Here is a 21041-nt window from a genome sequence, read left to right on the forward strand (position 1 = left end):
TCTCCGCCCCACCGCCAGCCTTCGGAGGAGGTCCGAGGACAGTGGGGAAGACGTGCTGCGCTTCCCCGCTGTCCCGGAGATTTCCTTATGGGCTTTCGTCTTGCGAAGGAAGCCCATAGGGAAATTCGTTTTGCGAAGCACCTCCAAAACGGAAAACCCTTTCGTCTAGCGGGTTTTCCGTCTTGCGAGGCGTTCGTCTTGCGGGGCACCACTGTACCATATATACAAAAGACACAAGAGGCTTGCTTTGCAATGTAGTACTTCCCCTTTTCTTTTTAGAAGGCCGAAAAGCTCAGTTATTTGCATATAATAATAATTCAAACCTAGAGACTTACATATACAAAAGACACAAGAGGCTGCGAGAGAGTTGAAAGCATAGCTTATTTAATTTTTATACATTTTTTTCTCATTTTTTGCAACTTTTTTCTTATTTTTTTTCGCCCTTTTTCTTATTTTTTTCTCATTTTTTTTTAATTGTCCTTTTGGAATTTTATTTTTTTATTTTCCTTTTGCATAGGGGGTGGGGGGTGGGCGGGGGAGAGAAAAGGAACGAAAACCAGAGCCGGCTTTCGGATAATGGTACATTTTAAAATAAAAAAACAAGGAAGAAAAGTGCATTGGCTAAAAAAAACAAAAAACAGTACGCGTATGACGAATGCTAGAATCAAATATTGTGAAAAGCAGTGGAGAAAAGCAAGCCTGTGAGTGATTGGGAAGCCATGGTGAGCCTGGCTGAAATGAGGAGAGAGAGATGAATTGCAGTTTGCTGTGTTGGCAGACCGAGATCTGAGTTGCAGCCGATTATTTCGTTCCGTCGGGTACGTCTACACTGTATAGCGACACCTCCACACAAACCCCAACCGCCCAACGAACCTCGGGAACTGTAGTTTAGCCGGGCGCCTGGGAACTGTGGGTTGACGATCCCTGCTTGTACCATGACTGAGCCGGGCTCGAGAGTGCGTTGTGCTCAGAGTAGACCCCTTGAAGAATGAAAGGATGGGCTCGAGACAAAGGGTTCCAGGTGCAACTTTCCAATACATCTGCTCTGAGTCGGGTTCTGTGCAACCCACCGTTCCCAGGAGAGAAAGGCCGGCCGCGAAACCAGTTTAAGGCTGCGGTGTAGACAGGACGCCCCTGAGGCCAGATCCATTTCCTCTTTGGCCGGGAAACAGTCTCAGTTCACTCTTCCCGGCGTGGACAACGCTGTGTATATGTGTGCTAACTTAGCAAGCAGCAAGCAAGAGAGTAAACTATTATTGCGACATCTGTAAAATATAAACGGCAGAAGTGTGTTTGCGCGTCACCGTCGGGGGAAGAAAAAGAACTTCTGGTCAGATATACGGAAAAGAGGGGATCGGGGGAAATAAAGATCGAAGGAAATTAGAATCGTCGCCAGCTAGATCTTGGCCCGACTCTGAGAAACATTCTTGTCTCGGTTATTTCTCCACCCCACCCCAATGTTCCCTTCCTCTTCCTCCTCCCCCTCTTCCAGACTAGGCAATGACAACAGGGAACATGAACACAAAAGGATAAACTTCACAAACGGAAAAGTGTGGCTCAAGGTCTTGGGGACGGCGACATCCCGGCTGTGCAGTGCTGTCGGAAAAAGCGGTACGGGCCGATAAATTGGTCAAGTCTTAGTTTCCTCACATTCAATTTCAGCATCTGTTTGCTTTGAAAAAACCCGCAGAAAAATCCGCTCCCATTAATCGACAGTGGTACCTCGGTTTACGAACTTAATCCGTTCCAGAAGTCCGTTCTTAAACCGAAAGCGTTCTTAAACCGAGGCGCGCTTTCCCTAATGAGGCCTCCCGCCGCCGGTGCCCTTCCACCGTTCGGATTCTGTTCTTAGACCGAGGTAAAGTTCTCAAACCAAGACACTATTTCTGGTTTTGCCGAGTCTGTAAACCAAATCGTTCTTGAACCGGACTGTTCTTTAACCGAGGTACCCCTGTAGTTGCTTTGTAGGTAATTTTGCCTCAACCATGCATTTTTCCCCTAATAGACAATTGTTTGGAATATAGTGCATTATATCTAAAGGATTTCCCTGGGATTCCAGTGACGGAATTAGTAGCTCAACAACTTGAAATACGGCAATGTTTGCAGGGCGGCGTTTGCAGATCTGCACTGCAAAGTTTGCAGATGCTCGGATTTCGAAGGACCCCAGGATGTTGGGCTGATCACATTGAAAAGCGAACCAAATTAATTCCCTTCCCTGTCCCTTCGACGGCTGCAAATCACATCCGTGACAAATCGTCGTTTTATTTGTAGTCAAGGACAGTTAATAACTTTCGTTTGTATAGGTGCGATTTCTTAGGATGCTTTTTCTGTAGTCAGCCATCTAGCTATAGCTGGATCTGATCGCATTTGATTCCTTTGCTTGTGGGAAGTTCTGCAAGTTTTCCTGAATCAGACCGAACTCCTAATAGGGGCGAGTGGGCGTGCCAACCAACCTAGCCCCACCCACCTGGCCCCTCCCCCTCAATCAAGCCCCGCCCACTTGAACTACCCCTCGGCCAATCCTGACAGCACTGCATCAGCCAGGAGGGGAGTAGAATGAGGGGTGCCAAATCTCTCCTTCCAGTATTGAAATTGGGCCTTTTCATACCAGTGTGTCGGGGGGATAATAATATAGCAACGCAGATTTACAAGAGCAAAAATTACCCGGGGTAGATAGGTGATTAGGGTTCAAGGAAACACAATCCAGCAGTAAATTTCATAGGCACAGCATAAATTATATTTTTGGTATTCCAGAATGCTGCTGGCTTCTGTTTCCTTGGCGCGAGTATACAGTTATTGTCCTTGCCATATTATTGTCCGGCGACAGGTTATGGGACCAGAAAATCACAGCGCACGCCACAATCTTGTAGGTTCGAGACGGGACAGGGAAGCCTGTGTGTGTTAGCAGAAAGGGCGATGCCAGGGAAAGCAAACAAACCACGACTGATCCCAATAAAAACCTTATTTCCAAAGGCAGCCCCCACAAATAACAACTTCCCCCAAACTCTCAGGGTTTGGGGAAACGGATGCAGCGACCGACAGAGCAGTTAAGCAGCCGCTCCTCCGACTGGCGCCGGAGGGCGAATGTCACGCCCACGCTTAATTCGGTTTCAATCCGGATTTCGACTGCGATGGCGGCACCTCCCTCCCGCTCCCACGTCTTTTGTTCAGCGTCCTCGGCTAAACCGGATTCAGAGCGGTTCCGTCAGAGATGGAAAAGGAGGGTTTCCACGTGCAGGCTGAATCAGTTCGGAAGCAGCTCGTTTTGAAAGGAAGCCGGGAGAAATCTGGGAATAAGTCTCTTCTAGGTCTCTTCTGAAATAAACTCAGGGGAGCAGAAGCTGGGGGTTGTTGCTGGGACATAGTCTCATCCTACAAGCCGTCGTCAAACGGCAGCTTCCATTAGCACGCCAATATTTTTCCGGGGAACGCTTACGGTGTCTCCCCCTGCTACAACAGCATCTCAGACCTTTTGAGGACAACGGAAAACCCTAAATCGACTCAAAACCCACCGCTTCTTAATTTTCACTCGGGACAACCCCCCCCCCCCGAATCTTGGGGGGGGGAGAGAGGTCCCCCCCACCTTGAATCCACAAACGTGCAAGTTAAAAGAAGCTGGTGTTTGTGTTTTCCTTTCACAAACAAAAAAGAGAGAGAAGCAGCAATTTAATAAAATTATATTGCAAAAGAAGTTTTCTTTTTCTTTTTAAAAAAGATATAGATATATATATACACACAGTGCTCCCCACCCCGGCCAAATTGCAAATTATCCTGGCTTTCAAGGAAGGATTGTCAGTTTAGACACTCGTGCCCTTTGACCCTCTGGCCAGACCCATTTAAAAGAAAGAAAAGGGGGGAAGACCTATCGCTTTAACGAAATCGCCTTGTCGGGGGCTGGGAAGCGATTATGGGTGGGAGGGTGGAGACACCCAGGGAGACGCGTCGGACGCGAGTCGCCGCGTCACCCAGGCGCCAAGAACACCCCCTTTCCGGCATAGCACCATAAAGGTAAATACAATATTCTGTACATGATTTCTTTGCCCCCGCAGGGCCCTTTCAAACAACCGCCCCCAAAGTATAAAAAATATGTAGTGCACGAGGAAGGCAGGAGGGCGCCCCCCGAGTGTGTGCCTTGCATAGAAGTGGGAGTAGAGTCCACAGTGCGAATGGCGCTATGGGGAAGTTCTCGTCGCCAACGGTCGGGGGCGAAGGGAGCTTGGCGTGTCCCTGGAGGACCAGGGCGAGGGGACCTCTTGTCGATGCTCTAAGGAACATTCCTGTCTGCACTTGAGAGATGGAGTAATGCCTCTACTCCAAAGAACGGGAAAGGGGAGTGCTTCTTCAGAACTGGGGTGAACAAACAGCGTTCCTGTGATGGCCTGGGATTCGGACTCGGAGGCTGAACCTGAGGGGTCCCAGCCTGCACAGGAGTCCCCGCCTCCAGAACCAGCTGAGCCGGGGCTGGGGCATGAGCCTGAAGGGTCCTCACCTGTGCTGGGTCCTCAGGTGAGTCTGCTCTGGCTCCTGAGGTGATGGAGGACCCATTGCCTGCAGGTGCTCCACTCTCAGCCCCGTCAGGGGAAGCTGAGGTTGCCTCTGGGTCCGGGAACCCTCCAGCCTCTCCTGAGCTGCAGAGGCTCAGGGCAGAGAGGCGGAGGGAACGGAGTTCCCGCAGGAGGAGTGCTCGCCTCCAGGCCAGGAGAGGTGAGTCACCTGAGGATCAGGGCCGCCCTATGACTCGGGGCAGATAAAAGCCAGCCAGCCCCAGTCCCAAGTTGCGGGAGCAACATTGTCGCTAGCCAGTTCCTGCCTGCACCCTGTCCTGCCGGATCTTCTGACCTCACCCGACTCCCTGCCTTGGACCCAGCTTCAGCTTTGACGGACGGCCTCAATACTGCTCCCTCAACCTTGGACTGGACTCAGACCACGCTTCATGGAAACCCACGGGATCAGCACACTTCCCTTTGTGGCCGGACTCTCACAGCCTCAACCTCCCTAGCCAGACGGAACGGAGGGTGCAATTCAGTTCAGGAGCTGTCGGAAGACCATAGCACCCCCCACACATCTTATGGGGGAGCAGGATGGGATTCCCCCAAAAAAACACCCCGGCGTTTCCTTCTCGCCACCCACTCTTCAACCCGCAGCCTCCCTCCTTCCTCACCTCCCTGATTGTCGGCATCTCGCCTGGGGCGAGTCGGAAATCGCCTCCGGGCGACGACGCTCATCGTGCGCCCCCACAAAGAGACGCCTCTCTCCTCACCCCCTAACTTAGTTCCCAATTCCGTTTACGGTTCCCGTGGCCTTGCCCCTTCCTCCTCCTCCTTTCTGAGAAAGGTTTTCTGCCTTGGAACAATTGCACATCCGTCCTCCTCTCTTAAGATCGCCTGTTGCCACCTGGGGGTGACAGAAATAAATCCGTAAGTGCAGCAGCTGCGACGGGGTTGCATAGGTGCGGTTGCTGCAAGGCTATTGATCTGTGGTTTTTAATTTGTGTTTGCGGAAATGGGCCCCAACGCCTCGATATTATTTTTAAAAGGCGGGGAGAATTTCGGCGCAAACCGCCTTAATTTCCCCCTCTTCCGCCAATTCAGGAGGTGGGGCTGTTCAGGATTAGAGGCCCTGTTTTCTGGGTCTCAGCTCAGGGGCAGAGTGCCTGCAGAAGATTCTGGGTTCGATTCCTGACGGCAGCTCCCAGCAGGGCTGGGAAAAGCTTTCCAAAATACCGGAGAGCTGCTGCAAGCCAGTGTAGGCTGCCCAGGGGGCCGAACTCAGTATAAAGCAGGTTTCTACTTAAAACCTGGACAATGAGGACTAGAATATTGCGTTGTTTTTAGGAGAAGCCAATAGCTTTGCATGCAAAAGGTTGCAGGTTCAATCCCCGGCAATCTCCAGCTGTATTTACAATATGCCTACGATTTCTTTTGGGGGCAGCGGCCGAACAGGAAACACGGAGGGAAAGGTTAAAGGCCACGGCCTGCCAGGAAAGGGTCAAATCTTCAAATCTGCAAAGCTTCTGCATTTACGCCTGAGCCTCTGCTCTGCGGAGAAACTCCCATTCGCAGCCTGTAGATTTGTGGCAAAGGATGGAAGGACTCCATTGCCACCAACTTCCCAACAGTCCCCCCCCAGCAGTATGGCCTAATGGTCAGGACAGATGGGAGTTGCAGTTCAGAGACATCTGGGCGGCCACAAGTCCCCGCAAGCAACACAAAGCTGTCCTTTCTGGGGCTGCAAGTGCGAATCGTGCAGATCAGTGGGAAATTGGGGGGCAGGACGTTCCATCTCCAGCGGCGCCGCCTTGGGGGAAGAAGTCGAAGCACCCTGCCCCACAGATCTGGGGTGGCTGCCTGGCCTGTGGTCAGTAAATAAGGTGCTTTCGTTTATTTTATTTTAGATCCCTCTTCCATCAGTTGCTGGTCGATATACCAGCAGACCAAAATTAAGTGCTTAATATATAATTATAATAATAATAAGTAGGTGAACTTTTTTTTTAGCATTTTGGGGTGGGTGTAGATGGATTCGGTAGAATTACAGAATCAGAGTTGGAATCCGGGGTGCCAACTTGAATAATTTTTTTGGGAAGGGCAAGAAAGTATAACCGATTGCACAACTGATCGCAAGACGCAAGATTTGAACGGCGATGCCCATCAACTTTTGGGGAGAGGCTGTCCCCTCAGACAGCTTATTGGGGACCCCGAAGGGACCTCGGACCCTAGGAGTTGGCTCCTACAGTTAGAAGGGGCCTCTGCAATGCCAGAATCTCAACACTCGGTCTCCCATCCAGTTCGAAACCACACCGGACCCTGCTTAGCTTTGCAAACGTTCTGGCTGCCTATCTTGCCTACAGAATACATTCTTAACCTGAAAATGCATTGACGTCATCAACGAGGCTAATACGTTCTCTTACCTTGACAACGTCAGGGTTTTTAAAATGGCATTTCCACCCTACATCTATTGCTCCCTGGCGAGGAAGGACCTGTCAAACTCCTTTCCCTCTCTTTCTATTTTTTTTCCAGTCTTAGATTCAGTTCTCCGCAGCAATTCGCCAAAACTAAAGCCCTCGCGAAAATTCAGCGGCATTTCCCCATGCAAATTTCTCCCAACGAACACATTTCCCACATGCGGTTTTTGACTGCCGTGCACATTTTCGTGAACCGTTCCCCTCCTCGTTCAATGCATTATTTATTTATTTTTGCAAGTGTTCTTTGGCCAGAGAACCTCATTGAAAAATTCAGATCGATGCAACTTTCAAAAAGCGGCTGTGTTTCGGTTTTCCTTCGGGGAGGGCGAATGTGATTGCTCTGCAGTTAAATGCGAACTGAACCAATTTTTTTATCCATCCCTTGGATTCAACAGCGTGCCAATTTTCATGGGTGTAAATATTCCGAGAGCTAAATTTGGAGCTAAATTTGGTAAGCCGGCGAGGCTACCAACATGTCAATCACCTGATCTCATGATGAGTCCTCGACTATGTTCCTTCCAGAATTTTTTAATTTCTTGGGGTCTCCAAACAAGGAAGGGCGCTCTTAGCTTTTGCAGCCTGAGTAGATAGTATTCTGGGATGTCGGGAAAGACCTCACCGCTCAGAGCTTTCCCGGAAGCCAGCTGCCATGGAAATTTCCTCCCCCCCCTTTTTATAAAGCGTTCAAACCGCAGTCACCACCCCACCTGCTCAACTGAACGAAAGCAAGCGAAATTGCAGAAAGCCGGCGAGTTAAAAAAGGACGAACTTTTCTCGCGCCCGACGCCCCACGCTCACAGAGTTCCTTTTTTAAGATGGGGGAAATGTCCCATTTTGGGGGGGACGATTGTGGGGAGGGAGATATAGGATGGAAGGATTCTGGCATCGGGGGAAAACAGGGTTGGAAGCTCAGAGAAGACCCATCGGATTTAATGGGCGCAAATCAGCCACAACCACACATCTCCATAGGTCTGTTGGGGTGGTGATTCCCTTGGTTATAACCTTTAGGTTCAAATGTGCCTATGGCACAATTCTGCCACTGTTCATTAATTCCCCCCGCTGCACCCCTCCCAAAAACCCTGCCTTTCCCCCAGGCACCGACAAGAGGTAGCAACAGAGATGTCTATCTCTGCTTCCCTACTTTTGATATCAACTTTTCAAAACAAAACCCACCTTAAAAATCCCTGCCCTCACCTGTTTAGTTTCAGGGTGTTCAAAGCATTCCAGAGGAGTCCGCTGTTCTCTCTCTGCATGAGTCACTGGACCAGACACAGCTCATCCTTAGGAAATAATTCAATTCTGCCAAGCCTGAGATCTGAATGGATGACATCTCCTCACTCCCACCAAGGACAGGCCAGTGGAGAGCAGGGCTCGGGCCCGATCCGGCGCGCCCCTCTTGCGTTCTCACCAGCCCAAAGCAGTATTGCAGGCACAGACAAACCCCGCCAACAAGGGACTGGAAGACAGCCAAGCGGGCGGAGACTCACTCAGAGAGGCGGCGGGCGCCCTCTTCTGCTCTCAAACGCTGGAGGAGTTAGCTGGCTTGCTTGCAACCCAGAGCATGCAAAGACCTTTCTGTTGAAACAAACAACGCCCCCCCCAAAAACCTAGAACCTCATGGTATTTGCCTCCTCGCCCCACTTCGAAACATCCACACACCTACGTCTGACCCTCCCTCAATCTACTCCAGAGACCGAATGCCGAATGCAAGGGGAAATAGAAAGTTGGGGCTGGAATAAGCTCTCCAGGGATTTCTTGCAAGCGGGGGCAAGGGGGGGGAGAGGACATTCCCCCCCAAACCCCCAACCAGTCCTTCTCTGCCATGCTTGCCAACTTTGACCTATTAGAAAGAAGTCGTCAAGATTTGCAAAATTCAAGCCTAGCCCCCAACTCATCCAATAGGCAAGACATTTTAATTTCGTCGCCGCTGATAATTAAGAGATTACCTACAGGGGGGTGCGCCGCATATTGGGGGGGAAACCCCTCCCCATTTTTCATTTGCGTTCGTGACTGGAAGACGTGGAACCGCAGCCAGGGCGGAAATCGCCTCTGCCGCCCCATGTTAGCACTGACCGGCGGGTGGCGGCGCAGGATTCAAATTCTCATTGCTCGTCTCTCGGGGGGGGTGTGGGGGGGTGATGTCTACAGTCTTAGAACACCAGCTTCTCCCCCCCCCAAAAAACCCCACACCCAGCGGGTATTTTTGAAGGTGTTTTTTTGCAACGGTGATGGTGAAGCGGAACTTCCAGTGGCAGGAGCAAGAGACAGGCTGGTCCCGTTTTTGGGGTGCCTGGGGGGTCAATCTGGGGTGGTCATGTTGCAAATGCTGTTGACAAGTTTTTTGGGGGGTTGCTACAGGCCAGCCCTTCCTGAAGTTCGTAGTTCCCCGTTGGAGGGCAGTGAGATTCTGGAGGGGGGCAAGGGGGCAGTTGAGGGGCACCGAAAAACCAATACAGTGGACGCTCAGGTTACAAACATGATCCGTGCAGGATGCACTTTTGCAACCCGCAGCGTCGCGTCTGTGCGGGTTGTGATTCGGCGTATCTGAGCATGCGCAAAGAGCGATTTAGCGCTTCTGCGCGACCCCCGAAACCCGGAAGTAACCCGTTCTGGTACTTCCGGGTTTCGGTGGGCCCGTAAATGCAACCTGAAGCGTCTGTAACTCGAGGTATGACTCTACTGTTCATTCGCTTTGCTGAGTTCATTAAACTAAATAGTTTCGATCGGATCTGGCGTAAGTGTGGAATTAATCGTGGCCATTTTGAATTTTATTCTGTTGTTACGCTCCTGCAAATCGCTTATTCAAATGCTTTTTTTTTATAGGGCGGGCATGGGAGATGAGCTTATTATGGGATGAAAGGAAAAAAGTTTGGGAACTGCTGGTCTAGAGAGACCCTGGGTCTCATCCGGGCACAGAGACCTCCAACTTTCTTTCGGAGAAATGGCAAGAGCTGTTAAGACAGGGGAACGGCCTCGGAACGGACTCTTCTTCCTTGTAGGGTATTTAAATCAAAGTTGCGTGGAAAGTTTTTGACGTTTTATAGTGTTTTTAACATTTTGTTTCGAGCCGGCCGCAGGGGCTGGGGCAACCCAGCCAGATGGGGCGTCGTGCAAATTATAAAATTATTATTACTATTACTATTACATTATTATTATTAGCTGCGATCCCTGCCTTGCAGGGGGCTGGAATAGAGGACCTTTGAGGTTCCCTTTCCAACTGTACAATACTATGATTTGTTGAGGCCCAGCCAGTGCAAATAGAACTGAAGGGGAAACAGCTAACAGCCTCTCATGTCTTGGGATTCGTTTGTTTTTTTAAAGACACACTGGACTCTGACTTGGTGAGACTCCCAGCACAAAGGTACTTTAACCGCCTCTGGGAAATCAATCGCTCTGAAATGTGTGACGACTCCCCCCCGAAAAAACCCGGACTGCTGGCAATTGAAAGAGTCCCAGCAGAGCTCTGTACATGCTACAAGCCCCCAAAGCGAGCTCCGCCGGCAGACCGCGAGACGTCGAATCTCGGGGTTGTGGATTCGAGTCCCGCGCCACAGGGGGGTTGGGCTGGATGACCCCGTGGGGTCCCTTCCGACTCGATGATCCTAGGAGTTAGGGACTGTGTAGCCCGCGAGGGCCGGAAACGGTTCGAGAGCGGTCCCGATTCACCCCCTTGCCGACGCCACGGTTGCCTCCACGTAAACAGGTGAGGTGGGGTGCGGGAACGGCACAAAGCCGCCAAACCTGTTGAGTTGGAAGAGGCGTGTGACCCTCTCTGGCCCTCTCCTTCTTTCCAGGGGCATTTATGGCGTGGGACAAAGGGAGTACAACGGCCCGTGCGCCTCGCGTGAGTTTGTGAACGGGAGAAGAGACACCCGTGCCAATTCGAACCTGTGTGCACGGAAACGCGCCCCACCTCCTTTGCACAAGCCCAGAACACCGAACCCCATCAAAGCCATCTCGGCCACCCGGCAGCCTCTTTCAGAAACTTCGGGAACAACACAAAAAGGAAATAATTAAAAACAACAACCGAAAATCCTCGCTTCACTTCCTCCATTGCAATTTGCCCTCGCGCGACCCCGTCCGTAATGCTGATTTTTTTAATTTTTTTAAAAAGGCAATAATTCCCCCCCACCCACCCTGCATATCTCCCCCTACCCCATACACGCATTAAAAGCATGCAAACAGATCTGTGCATTAAATCTCATTAAAGTTAATACATTTTTCTTTTCTGTAGAAGGCAAGGCACATTATGTGGTATAAAACATCTTTCTTTTTTTTCTCGTTTTTTCGTTTTTTGTTTTCTCTCGTGCAAATTCGGGCGGGGAGGGGGGGCGGGGAGGGGCGGGAGCGGTGGATTTCTTCTCCCAACCCCCACCCCGTTTCGTTCCTCATCGGAGAGGCGGAGCCAAGTTTTTTTGGGGGGGGGAGGCGAGAAGGGGGCGGGGCTTATGTATTCTTGCCATGCACACATTCTCAGCCAGCTGATTGGTTGAGCTAGGTCACATGAGTTCCTGTTCCGAAAGCACCATGCAGTCTATAGTGGCAAAGGGTTTAAAAAAATCTCTCTTGGTTCCTTCCGGAAACCTCTCCACCAATTGCAAATATACGCTTTATGATTTCCGTTTTAAAAAATAATAACGACCCCCATGGGAAGCTAACCAGCTTTGTGGTTTAATTTCAGCTTGGAGAAAACCCATGTCTTTTTCCGGGGGGACGGGACGGGGTTGTGGGGCGCTCCCACCCACTACTGGCTAAACCTGGCGTCAACATTTCTCGTTATATAAAGGTGCAGAGATGTAAACAAGAGTCGCTGGGAACTGCCCTCCCTTTCTGCCAAACGCTGCCCATTGGAGGGGAGGGCCTTGGGGTTACCTAGCAAAGGGTCTCCCCCTCCCCCATGGCATCGGAGGAGGAAGTGGAGGGGTCAGGAGGGGTCAGGTGGGTTTTTGCATATGCAAACGCAAGCCCCAGGTGGGCGGAGAAGCCACAGCCCCTGAGGATAAGTCGCGAGCGACGTCATTGTTGGAAGCATCATTCAGAGGGGCGACAGGCACTGCGACCCCAATCTTTCAGGCCACGAAGCTGGGCTGAAGACAGAAGACCCCCGGGAACGGGGGAAAGTCCTCCTGCGAATCGCGCGAGGCCAGGTCAAAGGTCCCCCAAAACCGCTGCTGTTTCGACCGAAGGAGCTGCGCCGGAGAAGTCCGTGCCTTTTCTCAAAAGCTCACAGCTCTTCTTCTTCTTCTTTTCCTTTTTGTACATCTGAAGGCTCAGAGACTCCTGGGCGAAGGAGATCGGGTGCGCCACAAACCGGTTTGGGTAAAAAACAACAACCCCAAACATATAAAAACCAGAAACAACACCCCTCACATCTCAGATCTTTAAGCTAGGAGACGGGAAGAGATTCGAGACTTCTGGGGGCTTAAAAACCAGCCTGGTGCGTATGTTGGGGAGAAACTCACCCAAGGATGGATTTCATCTCTGGGGCTGGTGGTGGAAAGCTCCATTTTGGATCAAAATGTCATCTGGGTTCTTCCTGGCACATCTAGGGTGCAAAAACACCCACCAGTTGGACAACCGCCATGGCTTCTCCCCCGAACGAATGCCGGAAACTATAGTTTGGAGAGCGCAGGCAGGGAGAATGCGGCCTTGCAGATGGACCCAAACTCCTGGCGACTAGGGACTGCGATTCGCGGCTTCCAAAACTTCCTTCTCCTTTCTCGGCGCGCCATGTGGTCATTCCGACTGGTCTGCTTGGGCGGACCGCTGCAGGATGAGGTCTGCAATGCCCTCTGCACCTCACACGTCTCTCCCTAGAGCCTCGATCGCTTCCGAACACGCAGAGGGAAACTCTCCGGGGATCGTTTTGAAGGATCCTCGCTTTTGCTGAAGAGGAGAAGGACCCGTCTGAAGCGAAGGCGGCGCTCCCCGACTTTGCAGAAAACTCTGGCATCGGCAGTGCCACACGGACTCTTGCATGGACCTCTGTCGCGGATGCTTCCGTTGCGATGTCTGCGTTGCAGCCGGTTGCACTCAGAGACCCTGGGAAAAGGGGGCGACCCCCTCCCAGCTCAGCAATTCTACGGTTCTGCGAACGACGGGAGGAGATCAGGCCCGTGGTGTTTTAAAGCTTTGGTGTTCGCTAGGAAAAGTGGGTGGTGGTTGGGGTGCGAGGCGTTATTGAAATGACGCTCTCTCGGAGCACTACGAGTTCAGCTCGGATCGGGGCCTGCGCCGGCGGTCGCCGCTTTCTCCGTAACCCGGTGAGGAGGACTGGCGCGTTAAAATGTAGGCACTTGTACCAGTCAGAGATGGCTTCTGGGCTCCACGGTCTGGGGCTTGCGGGAGGGCAGGAATGGGGAGGAAAAGGATAAATTGAGTCCTAGAGGGAGGGGGCAACTGTGGGGTAAGGTATGGCCTCCCCACGCCTCTGCTGGATTTAGCTATTTTGTCCTGAAAGACTCACTCCAATAAGGCCCGTTCTGTGCCTCCCTGGTGGTCTCCTCTTGACAGCACCCCCCCTCAAAGAATAACAAAAAAAGCACTAGGGGGAGACGGCCTTCCTCACCTCGTCCCCCCCCACGTAAACTCCCCCTCCCGCCCCCACCTTCCTTTCTCCTTTTCAAAGTGCATTTCCTTCGACAATAATAATGTGCAATCCGTATTAGCAGTCCCGTCCCTGGCCTCGCCGCCACCCCCCTGACATAGCTGGTTTAACTATAACATGCATAGCTCTTTGTACACAAGGGCTGGGGGGTTTTGTTTGCAGGGGGGACGGGGAGGGGGGGATGCCACCAGCTCGCTCACATCCCTCCCCAAGCCCCCTTCGCCCGCCGAGCCGGGGGCGCGGTCCTCAAATGTACGCAAACCCGCCGGCACGTTACCTTTCCCAAACCTCCCTCCTAAGGGGTTTTTGCCAGGCGGGTGGGCCAAGGTGGGGGCTTGAGGGGAGACGCGGACCCCCACCCCGGCCGCAAACCCGCTCCCCGTAAGAGAGCAGGATGGCAATTCTCCGCGTGGGCCGGGCAGGGACCCCGTTCTCTCGGCCTCACGTCCAACTTTAAGGCAAGGGTTCGAGACGGACCTCTAGTACCATGCGGGAAATTGGGGTGGGGGTGCTGTTTAAACACAGCGTACGGCCGTATCCAACCCCCTGCCCGGTGTTGGAAGAAGTCGTGCCGCACAAACCCTTCAAGTTTCTAAAGGGTTGTGGGGTTTTTTTGCACGTGCGGCGTTTGGGCTCTGCCTGCGTGGACGCAGCTCGGGTCTACCCTCCAACCGACAGCCCCTTTTGACCAACCCTGTCTTCTGCGCCCCCCTCCCCGCCCGCCCCACCCCCTTTCCCGAAGATGGCATCTTTCAAACGTGCTTTTACGCGCATCTGGGTGGAAAAGGCGCAGTTGCGGAAACGCGCTCCGTTCTTCCTCCGCCGAAGAAATCTCGCCAAACACCCTGTCATGCGGTGGGTGCCGCGGGCGGAACCCCCCCCCCACGGGGAAGCAAAGCGCAGGTTATTTTGTGGGGGGGGAGGGATTGGGGCCACAGACGCAGCATAAAAGGTGTCCAGCTTTTCTCCCTCGCGGGAGAGGGGGTTTGCTACCTCCGCCGTCTCGACGCGCCGCGGAGATCCGTTGTGCGCGCCGTTCCGTTGTCTTCTCCGGAGAAGGAAGGCGTTGTACAAAAGGGGAGCGGTGTGGGGGTGGGAAGGTGCTGGAGGGGGCGGCAGCAGGCCAGGAATTACGCCCCCCCTCACTCTAGTCTCTCTCTTTTCCACCCCTTCACTCCCAAGGGGAGAAAAAAGATCAGGAACATTTTGCATATAACATCCCTTTTGAGAACGGAACCGGCGGGGTGGCCGCGAGGCGCGATATGTCCTCTATCCAAAGTAGTGTTTCTGGCCCCCCAAGACTTGTCTGACGGGGTTGCGGGCTGGGCAGGCGAGTCTTCGCTTCGTTCGTTTTTTAAAACATTTTGCAAAAGTTTGGACCTTCTTCCCGTGGCGCTAAGGACTCCCGAAGCCAAGTCCGCCGTTGCCCCTCTCTCCGCGCTGCCATCAAGGTTTGAGCCGGGGGGGTTGGGAGTGGGGGTGAATCGTTCTCCTCGGAGGAAGCCCAAAGCCCGGAAGGGGGGGTGAGGGGGGTGAGGAAGATGAAGGTCCAAATGTAAGCTGCGGTTAACCTAAATACCAGGACTGGAGGACAAGAGGGGAGAGAAAGAGAAAGTGGAAACAAGAGAAAATTATTCCCCCCCCAAAAAACACATTTCCCCCCCCAACATTTATCACAAATATAACCTAACAAAAATGCTAGCCAGATACTTTGGGGGGTCGTCTGCAAAGAAAGGTTTGCCTATTAAAGGTAAAGGGACCCCTGACCAATAGGTCCAGTCGTGGCCGACTCTGGGGTTGCAGTGCTCATCTCGCTTTACTGGCCGAGGGAGCCGGCGTACAGCTTCCGGGTCATGTGGCCAGCAGGACGAAGCCGCTTCTGGTGAACCAGAGCAGCGCACAGAAACGCTGTTTACCTTCCCGCCGGAGCGGTACCTATTTATCTACTTGCACTTTGAGGTGCTTTCGAACTGCTAGGTGGGCAGGAGCAGGGACCGAGCAACGGGAGCTCACCCCGTCATTGCGGGGATTCAAACCGCTGACCTTCTGATCGGCAAGTCCTAGGCTCCGTGGTTTAACCCACAGCGCCACCCGCGTGTAGTTTTTGCAAATAGCCAGCAGGTGGCAGCACAGGCTTTTTGACTCTGTTTCTAGCTAGAGCTATTCCAGACATAGAATTATAGTTTTCAAAGAGATATTGGGGATCATTCTGGTTCAGCCCCTTCAATGCAGGAATAAGCGGCTGGTTTTTTGCCAAAAAACCCAGGAAGAGTCTTAGACCATCACTATTTCTGTTGGTGAATCCCCTCCAAAAGCCTCCACAATTTCACTTCCCTGAAAAAACTCAAGAACCAGGCATGGAATAATCACTCTGCGTGTGTTTGCGATGGAAAAAAGCAGGTGTAGAAATTTAGCTCTGAGCCCAGCGTCTGCTTTCCCCAGAAACTCAGCATTTTTAAAATTTTATTTTTAAATCAAGTCGCTAGTCCTCAATATATTCCCCAGTGGTAGTGATGGGGGTTGCGCCACCACCAAATTACGTCCCTACAGGTTGCAGCATTCGCTTTCCTGAGAATTTCAGCTTAAATAACCCATTTCTTTGGGGATTATGGACAATTTTTTTCTGGAGGTCCCATTGGCGAAAGCGCGCCTTGGGTTACAACCTGTTTTGGTTTGCAAACGGACCTCTGGAATGGATTATGGTTGTAAACCAAGGTAAGGTAAAGGTAAAGGGACCCCTGACTGTTAGGTCCAGTCGCGGCCGACTCTGGGGTTGTGGCGCTCATCTCGCTTTACTGGCCGAGGGAGCCAGCGTACAGCTTCCGGGTCGTGTGGCCAGCAGGGCTAAGCCGCTTCTGGCGAACCAGAGCAGCGCACGGAAACGCCGTTTACCTTCCAGCCAGAGCAGTACCTATTTATCTACTTGCACTTTGACGTGCTTTCGAATTGCTAGGTTGGCAGGAGCAGGGACCGAGCAATGGGAGCTCACCCCATCACGGGGATTCGAACCGCCGACCTTCTGATCGGCAAGTCCTAGGCTCTGTGGTTTAACCCACAGCACCACCACTGTAAAATAAAAGCTGTGAACCAGTGCCAGATTTACATATAAGCTAAACAGGCTATAGCTTACGGCCCCGCTCTCTCGGGGGCCCCAGAAAAGTTTAAAGGGGGAAAAACTGGATGTACATTTCCAAAATATAAGATAAAAAACAAATAGAATAAAACCTACATGCAGCAATAGTGTTTTGTATTATGGAGGCTCCTGTGATTTAAGTCATGAGCCCTGCTCGCCTGCTCCCTAAAATATCCCTGGTTTGCTCCTTTCTATATATAGGGTGCCTGCATTCTGCATGGACTGGTCGCACGGCCACATGGGCAAAGGGCTTGAGATACCTATTAGGTCCATCAATTAAAGGTAAAGGTAAAGGGACCCCTGACCATTAGGTCCAGTCGTGGACAACTCTGGGGTTGTGGTGCTCATCTCGCTTTATTGGCCGAGGGAGCCGGCGTACAGCTTCCGGGTCATGTGGCCAGCAGGACGAAGCCGCTTCTGGCGAACCAGAGCAGCGCACGGAAACGCCGTTTACCATAATCCACCAATTACCATATAGCATTTATTCAACACGAAAAACAGCGGCCATTTGTTGCTGGCAAAGGACAGCTGGACATATAAAGGGCCCCATTACCTTTCAGGAAATTAGGGCCTCATCCGGCCCTGGCTTTAGCTGAGATTCCTGCTTTGCAGGGGGTTGGAATGGATGACCCCTGGGGTTCCCTTCTCGCTCTACGATTCCACGACCTGCAAGCCATCTTGGCTGGAGGTGTTTGTGCGTGGAGAGAGAGACTGCGCCATAATTCCTACTGCGCCTAACAAGCTTTTTTCCCTCCCCTCCTTTTTTTTTTTTTTTTTTTGCAGATTCAGCAGATCTCGGCTGGCGAGAGCGATTTCCCCTCCGCGCTCCTCCTCTCCTAGCCAGCCACCCGCAGTCTCCGCACTGCCTCTGCTCTGCAGTCAATTCCCCCCCGCAAGAAACCCGTCCCCCCCACAAAACACACCCAGACCCATATATGCCCTCTGGGATATTCCAACTGCGGCACGGAGAATCGTGCGTGAAAAGAGAGATTTGTGGGCTGACCGAGTGGATGTGACCCCCGTCTCCCTGCCTGACGAAGGCAGAAGATTTTGCAGAGGGAGGAAAAGGTCACACAGATTGCTTCTTCGGACACCCGACCAAACACGTGTCAAATCTTTTATATCCCTTTTACGAAAATTTCCTGCTTTTAGACCCCACAGCTAATTCTCCCCTGGTCTCCTCGCTGCTTATTAGATGGATTTCCCCTAAATTGATTCCTGAGCTTTGAATATTATTGTTATTCATGTTTTTATGCTGCTTTTACAATTAAGTGTTTTAAAGTTGTTGTGAGCCTTGTGTTTGAACCGGGAAGGGCGGGGTATATATAAAAATCTATTATTATTATTAATTATTATTATTATTAATTGAGGGGAAAGCACGCGCCCAAAATGTGTCTGTTTGCGAAACGGGTTTGCGAAAAGGCATTCATCTCGCCGCCTTTGGACGTCTCAGAATCGCAAGTTAGCTATCTGGCCTGAATCAAAGGACTGTACAGTTGCAAAGGGACTCCTAGGGGTCATCCATCTCAACCCCGTTTGCAATGCAGGAATTTCAGCTAAAGCATCCCTGACAGAGAGCCATTCGAACTCTGCTTAAAGACCTCTGAGGAAGACTTCCATCCCACAGCCGAACAGCTCTTACTGCCAGAAAGTTTCCCCTGATAATTTCGTTGGAATTTCCTTTGGTGGCGAAGGGGTGGAAGGAAAAAGAAGCCCCGACAATAATAAACTACAAGAATTTGCTGAAATGGCGTGGTTGACCAATAGCTATATCAGGCATAGGCAAACCCCAGCCCTCCAGCTGTTTGGGACTACAACTCCCATCATCCCTAGCTAACAAGAGCAGTGGTCAGGGACGATGGGAACTGTAGTCCTAAACATCTGGAGGGCTGGAGTTTGCCTAGGCCTGAGCTATATAATCCCTATTGTAGTAAGATAAGGCCTTTGGCTCACCCCGTCATTGCGGGGATTCGAACCGCCGACCTTCTGATCGGCAAGTCCTAGGCTCTGTGGTTTAACCCACAGCGCCACCCGTTTCCCTATGATCCGCCCTGGTAGGGCAGTAATTGTTCCTTGATCATTTGTCACCCCCCTCCATGGTGGCACCTGGGGCGGACCGTCCCCCCTTCCTACGCCCCTGCCCACAATGCTTGACCACTCACTGGTCAAGCTGGCTGCGGGAGGATGGAGAAAGCAAAGGGTCACGTTCGGAGGTCCGCAAGTCTCCCCCAACCCTGGTCTGAGAAGAGGAATTCCTCCATCTCTCGCGCACACCAGCCATAAGCTGAGGCAGCATCGCCGTGACCCCGAGGAAGAGTTCGGCAGACTCACCTGTGCCTGATAGATGCTGCCAGGATCCCGTCCTAGTCCCACGAAGCGGTTCGCAGGGGGTGTGCCTGGGGCGGAGTAGGCTGAGGAAGGGAAGGAGGGAGAGGGGGAGAGAAAGAAAGGAGGGGGGACACAGCACGGTTTAGAAAAGAAATGCAAAACAAACCCCCGACCACCAATTCCTACCCATTCGTGAGGAAACCACCCAGAATAACCTTCCTTCCTTCCTTCCTTCCTTCCTTCCTTCCTTCCTTCCTTCCTTCCTTCCTTCCTTCCTTCCTTCCTCTTTCTTTCCCTTCCTCCCTCCCTCCCTCCCTTCCTCTTTCTTTTCCTCCCTCCCTCCCTCCCTCCCTCCCTCCCTCCCTTCCTTCCTTCCTTCCTTCCTTCCTTCCTTCCTTCCTTCCTTCCTCTTTCTTTCCCTTCCTTCCTCCCTCCCTCCCTCCCTTCCTTCCTTCCTTCCTCTTTCTTTTCCTTCCTTCCTTCCTTCCTTCCTTCCTTCCTTCCTTCCTTCCTTCCTTCCTTCCTTCCTTCCTCTTTCTTTCCCTCCCTCCCTCCCTCCCTCCCTCCCTCCCTCCCTTCCTCTTTCTTTTCCTTCCTTCCTTCCTTCCTTCCTTCCTTCCTTCCTTCCTTCCTTCCTTCCTTCCTCTTTCTTTCCCTTCCTTCCTTCCTTCCTTCCTTCCTTCCTTCCTCCCTCCCTCCCTCCCTCCCTCCCTCCCTCCCTTCCTTCCTCTTTCTTTCCCTTCCTTCCTTCCTTCCTTCCTTCCTTCCTTCCTCCCTCCCTTCCTTCCTTGTCCTTGCAGTTGCCCTGAGGGCGCAGCAGAAATATTTGCTGCTGCCCCCTCTACCCGCCGGGCTCTCAAGTGCGCCAATCAGTGATTTTATTTTATTCCCCCCCCCCCTTGCATCCGTAGCCTCCTTATCTTTCAAAGAGCTCAAGGTGGTGTTCACGCTCCTCATTACCATCCTACAACCACCCTGTGAGGCGGGAGAGGCTGAAAGATCGGGACTGGCCCCAGGCAGAGTTCTAAATTCGCCAGGCTCCTTTTGCAACCAAGTGAAGATTCCTGGGTGCCAGGATAAAGGATCCTTGAACCTTGCCTGTTTTCCCACGCTGGCAACGCGCCCTGCAGAATTCTACCCGCCATTATTTCATCCGTACAACCGGAATGAATTTCAGGAACCAAAAAGACGTCTTGAAAACTACAAGCTTCTAACCGCCTGGCCCCCCAAAATGGCAACTTAGAATCCACACAGTCCAAAGCAAACAGATCTAGATCAGTGTCTCAGCCTCCAAACACAACATTGCCTATATTGGCACCCGGGACGTTTCCGAGCACAATTCAAAGTGTCGGTGCTGACCTTGAAAGCCCTAAACGGCCCAGTATCCCTGAAGGAGCGTCTCCACCCCCATCGTTCAGCCCGGACACCGGGGTCCATCTCCCGAGGGCCTTCTGGCGGTTCCCTCCCTGCGAGAAGCGAGGTTACAGGGAACCAAGCAGAGGGCCTTCTCGGTGGTGGCGCCCGCCCTGTGGAACGCCCTCCCACCAGATGTCAAGGAGATAAAGAACTATTTGACTTTTTGAAGACAGCCCTGTATGGGGAAGCTTCCAACACTTGAGTTTTATTCTGGTTTTCTATGGGTCGGAAGCCGTCCAGCGTGGCTGTGGCGACCCGGTCAGTTGGGCAGGGTTCAAATTATCATTCATATAATTATTATGTGGTTTCCCATCGTTTCCAGCGGTTTAAGGAAATGAAAAGGGACTTTATCACAGTGCCTGGTTGTGTAAAAAGATTCTAGGATTCCTAGCTCAGAGCAGAGGTACTGAATGAGTTTTGTTATAGATTACAGTGTGGGCTTTTGGGTTAAAGGATGCAAACCTGTGTTCTGTTTTTAAGCTATAAGAAACATTCATTAAACAGGGCACAAATACAAGATGGGTGACACCTGGCTTGAGAGCAGTACATGTGAAAAGGATCTAGGAGTCTTGGTTGACCACAAACTTGACATGAGC

At 51.9% G+C, this 21041-nt stretch overlaps 1 protein-coding gene across 6 annotated transcripts in view; it reads right to left on the bottom strand.

The window, feature by feature from the left end:
* Positions 1–362: 362 nt before the first annotated feature.
* NFIC (nuclear factor I C) overlaps positions 363–21041 on the bottom strand; it is a 107080-nt gene continuing 86401 nt past the window's right edge. For 5 of the 6 annotated variants that reach the window (XM_083483929.1, XM_083483931.1, XM_083483930.1 and 2 more), the window contains 2 exons: positions 19033–19112; positions 363–15152 (listed from right to left, as the gene is read on the bottom strand). In XM_083483929.1, coding sequence (XP_083340055.1) covers positions 15135–15152; positions 19033–19112 — 98 coding nt within the window. In that variant the 3' untranslated portion in view covers positions 363–15134. The remainder of the gene's footprint in view (positions 15153–19032; positions 19113–21041) is intronic. The other variant, XR_014521003.1, reaches the window with a different exon arrangement.

The sequence above is a fragment of the Podarcis liolepis genome, assembly GCF_965112155.1.
Source record: "Podarcis liolepis genome assembly, chromosome: 18".
NCBI classification, from domain to species: Eukaryota; Metazoa; Chordata; class Lepidosauria; order Squamata; family Lacertidae; genus Podarcis; species Podarcis liolepis.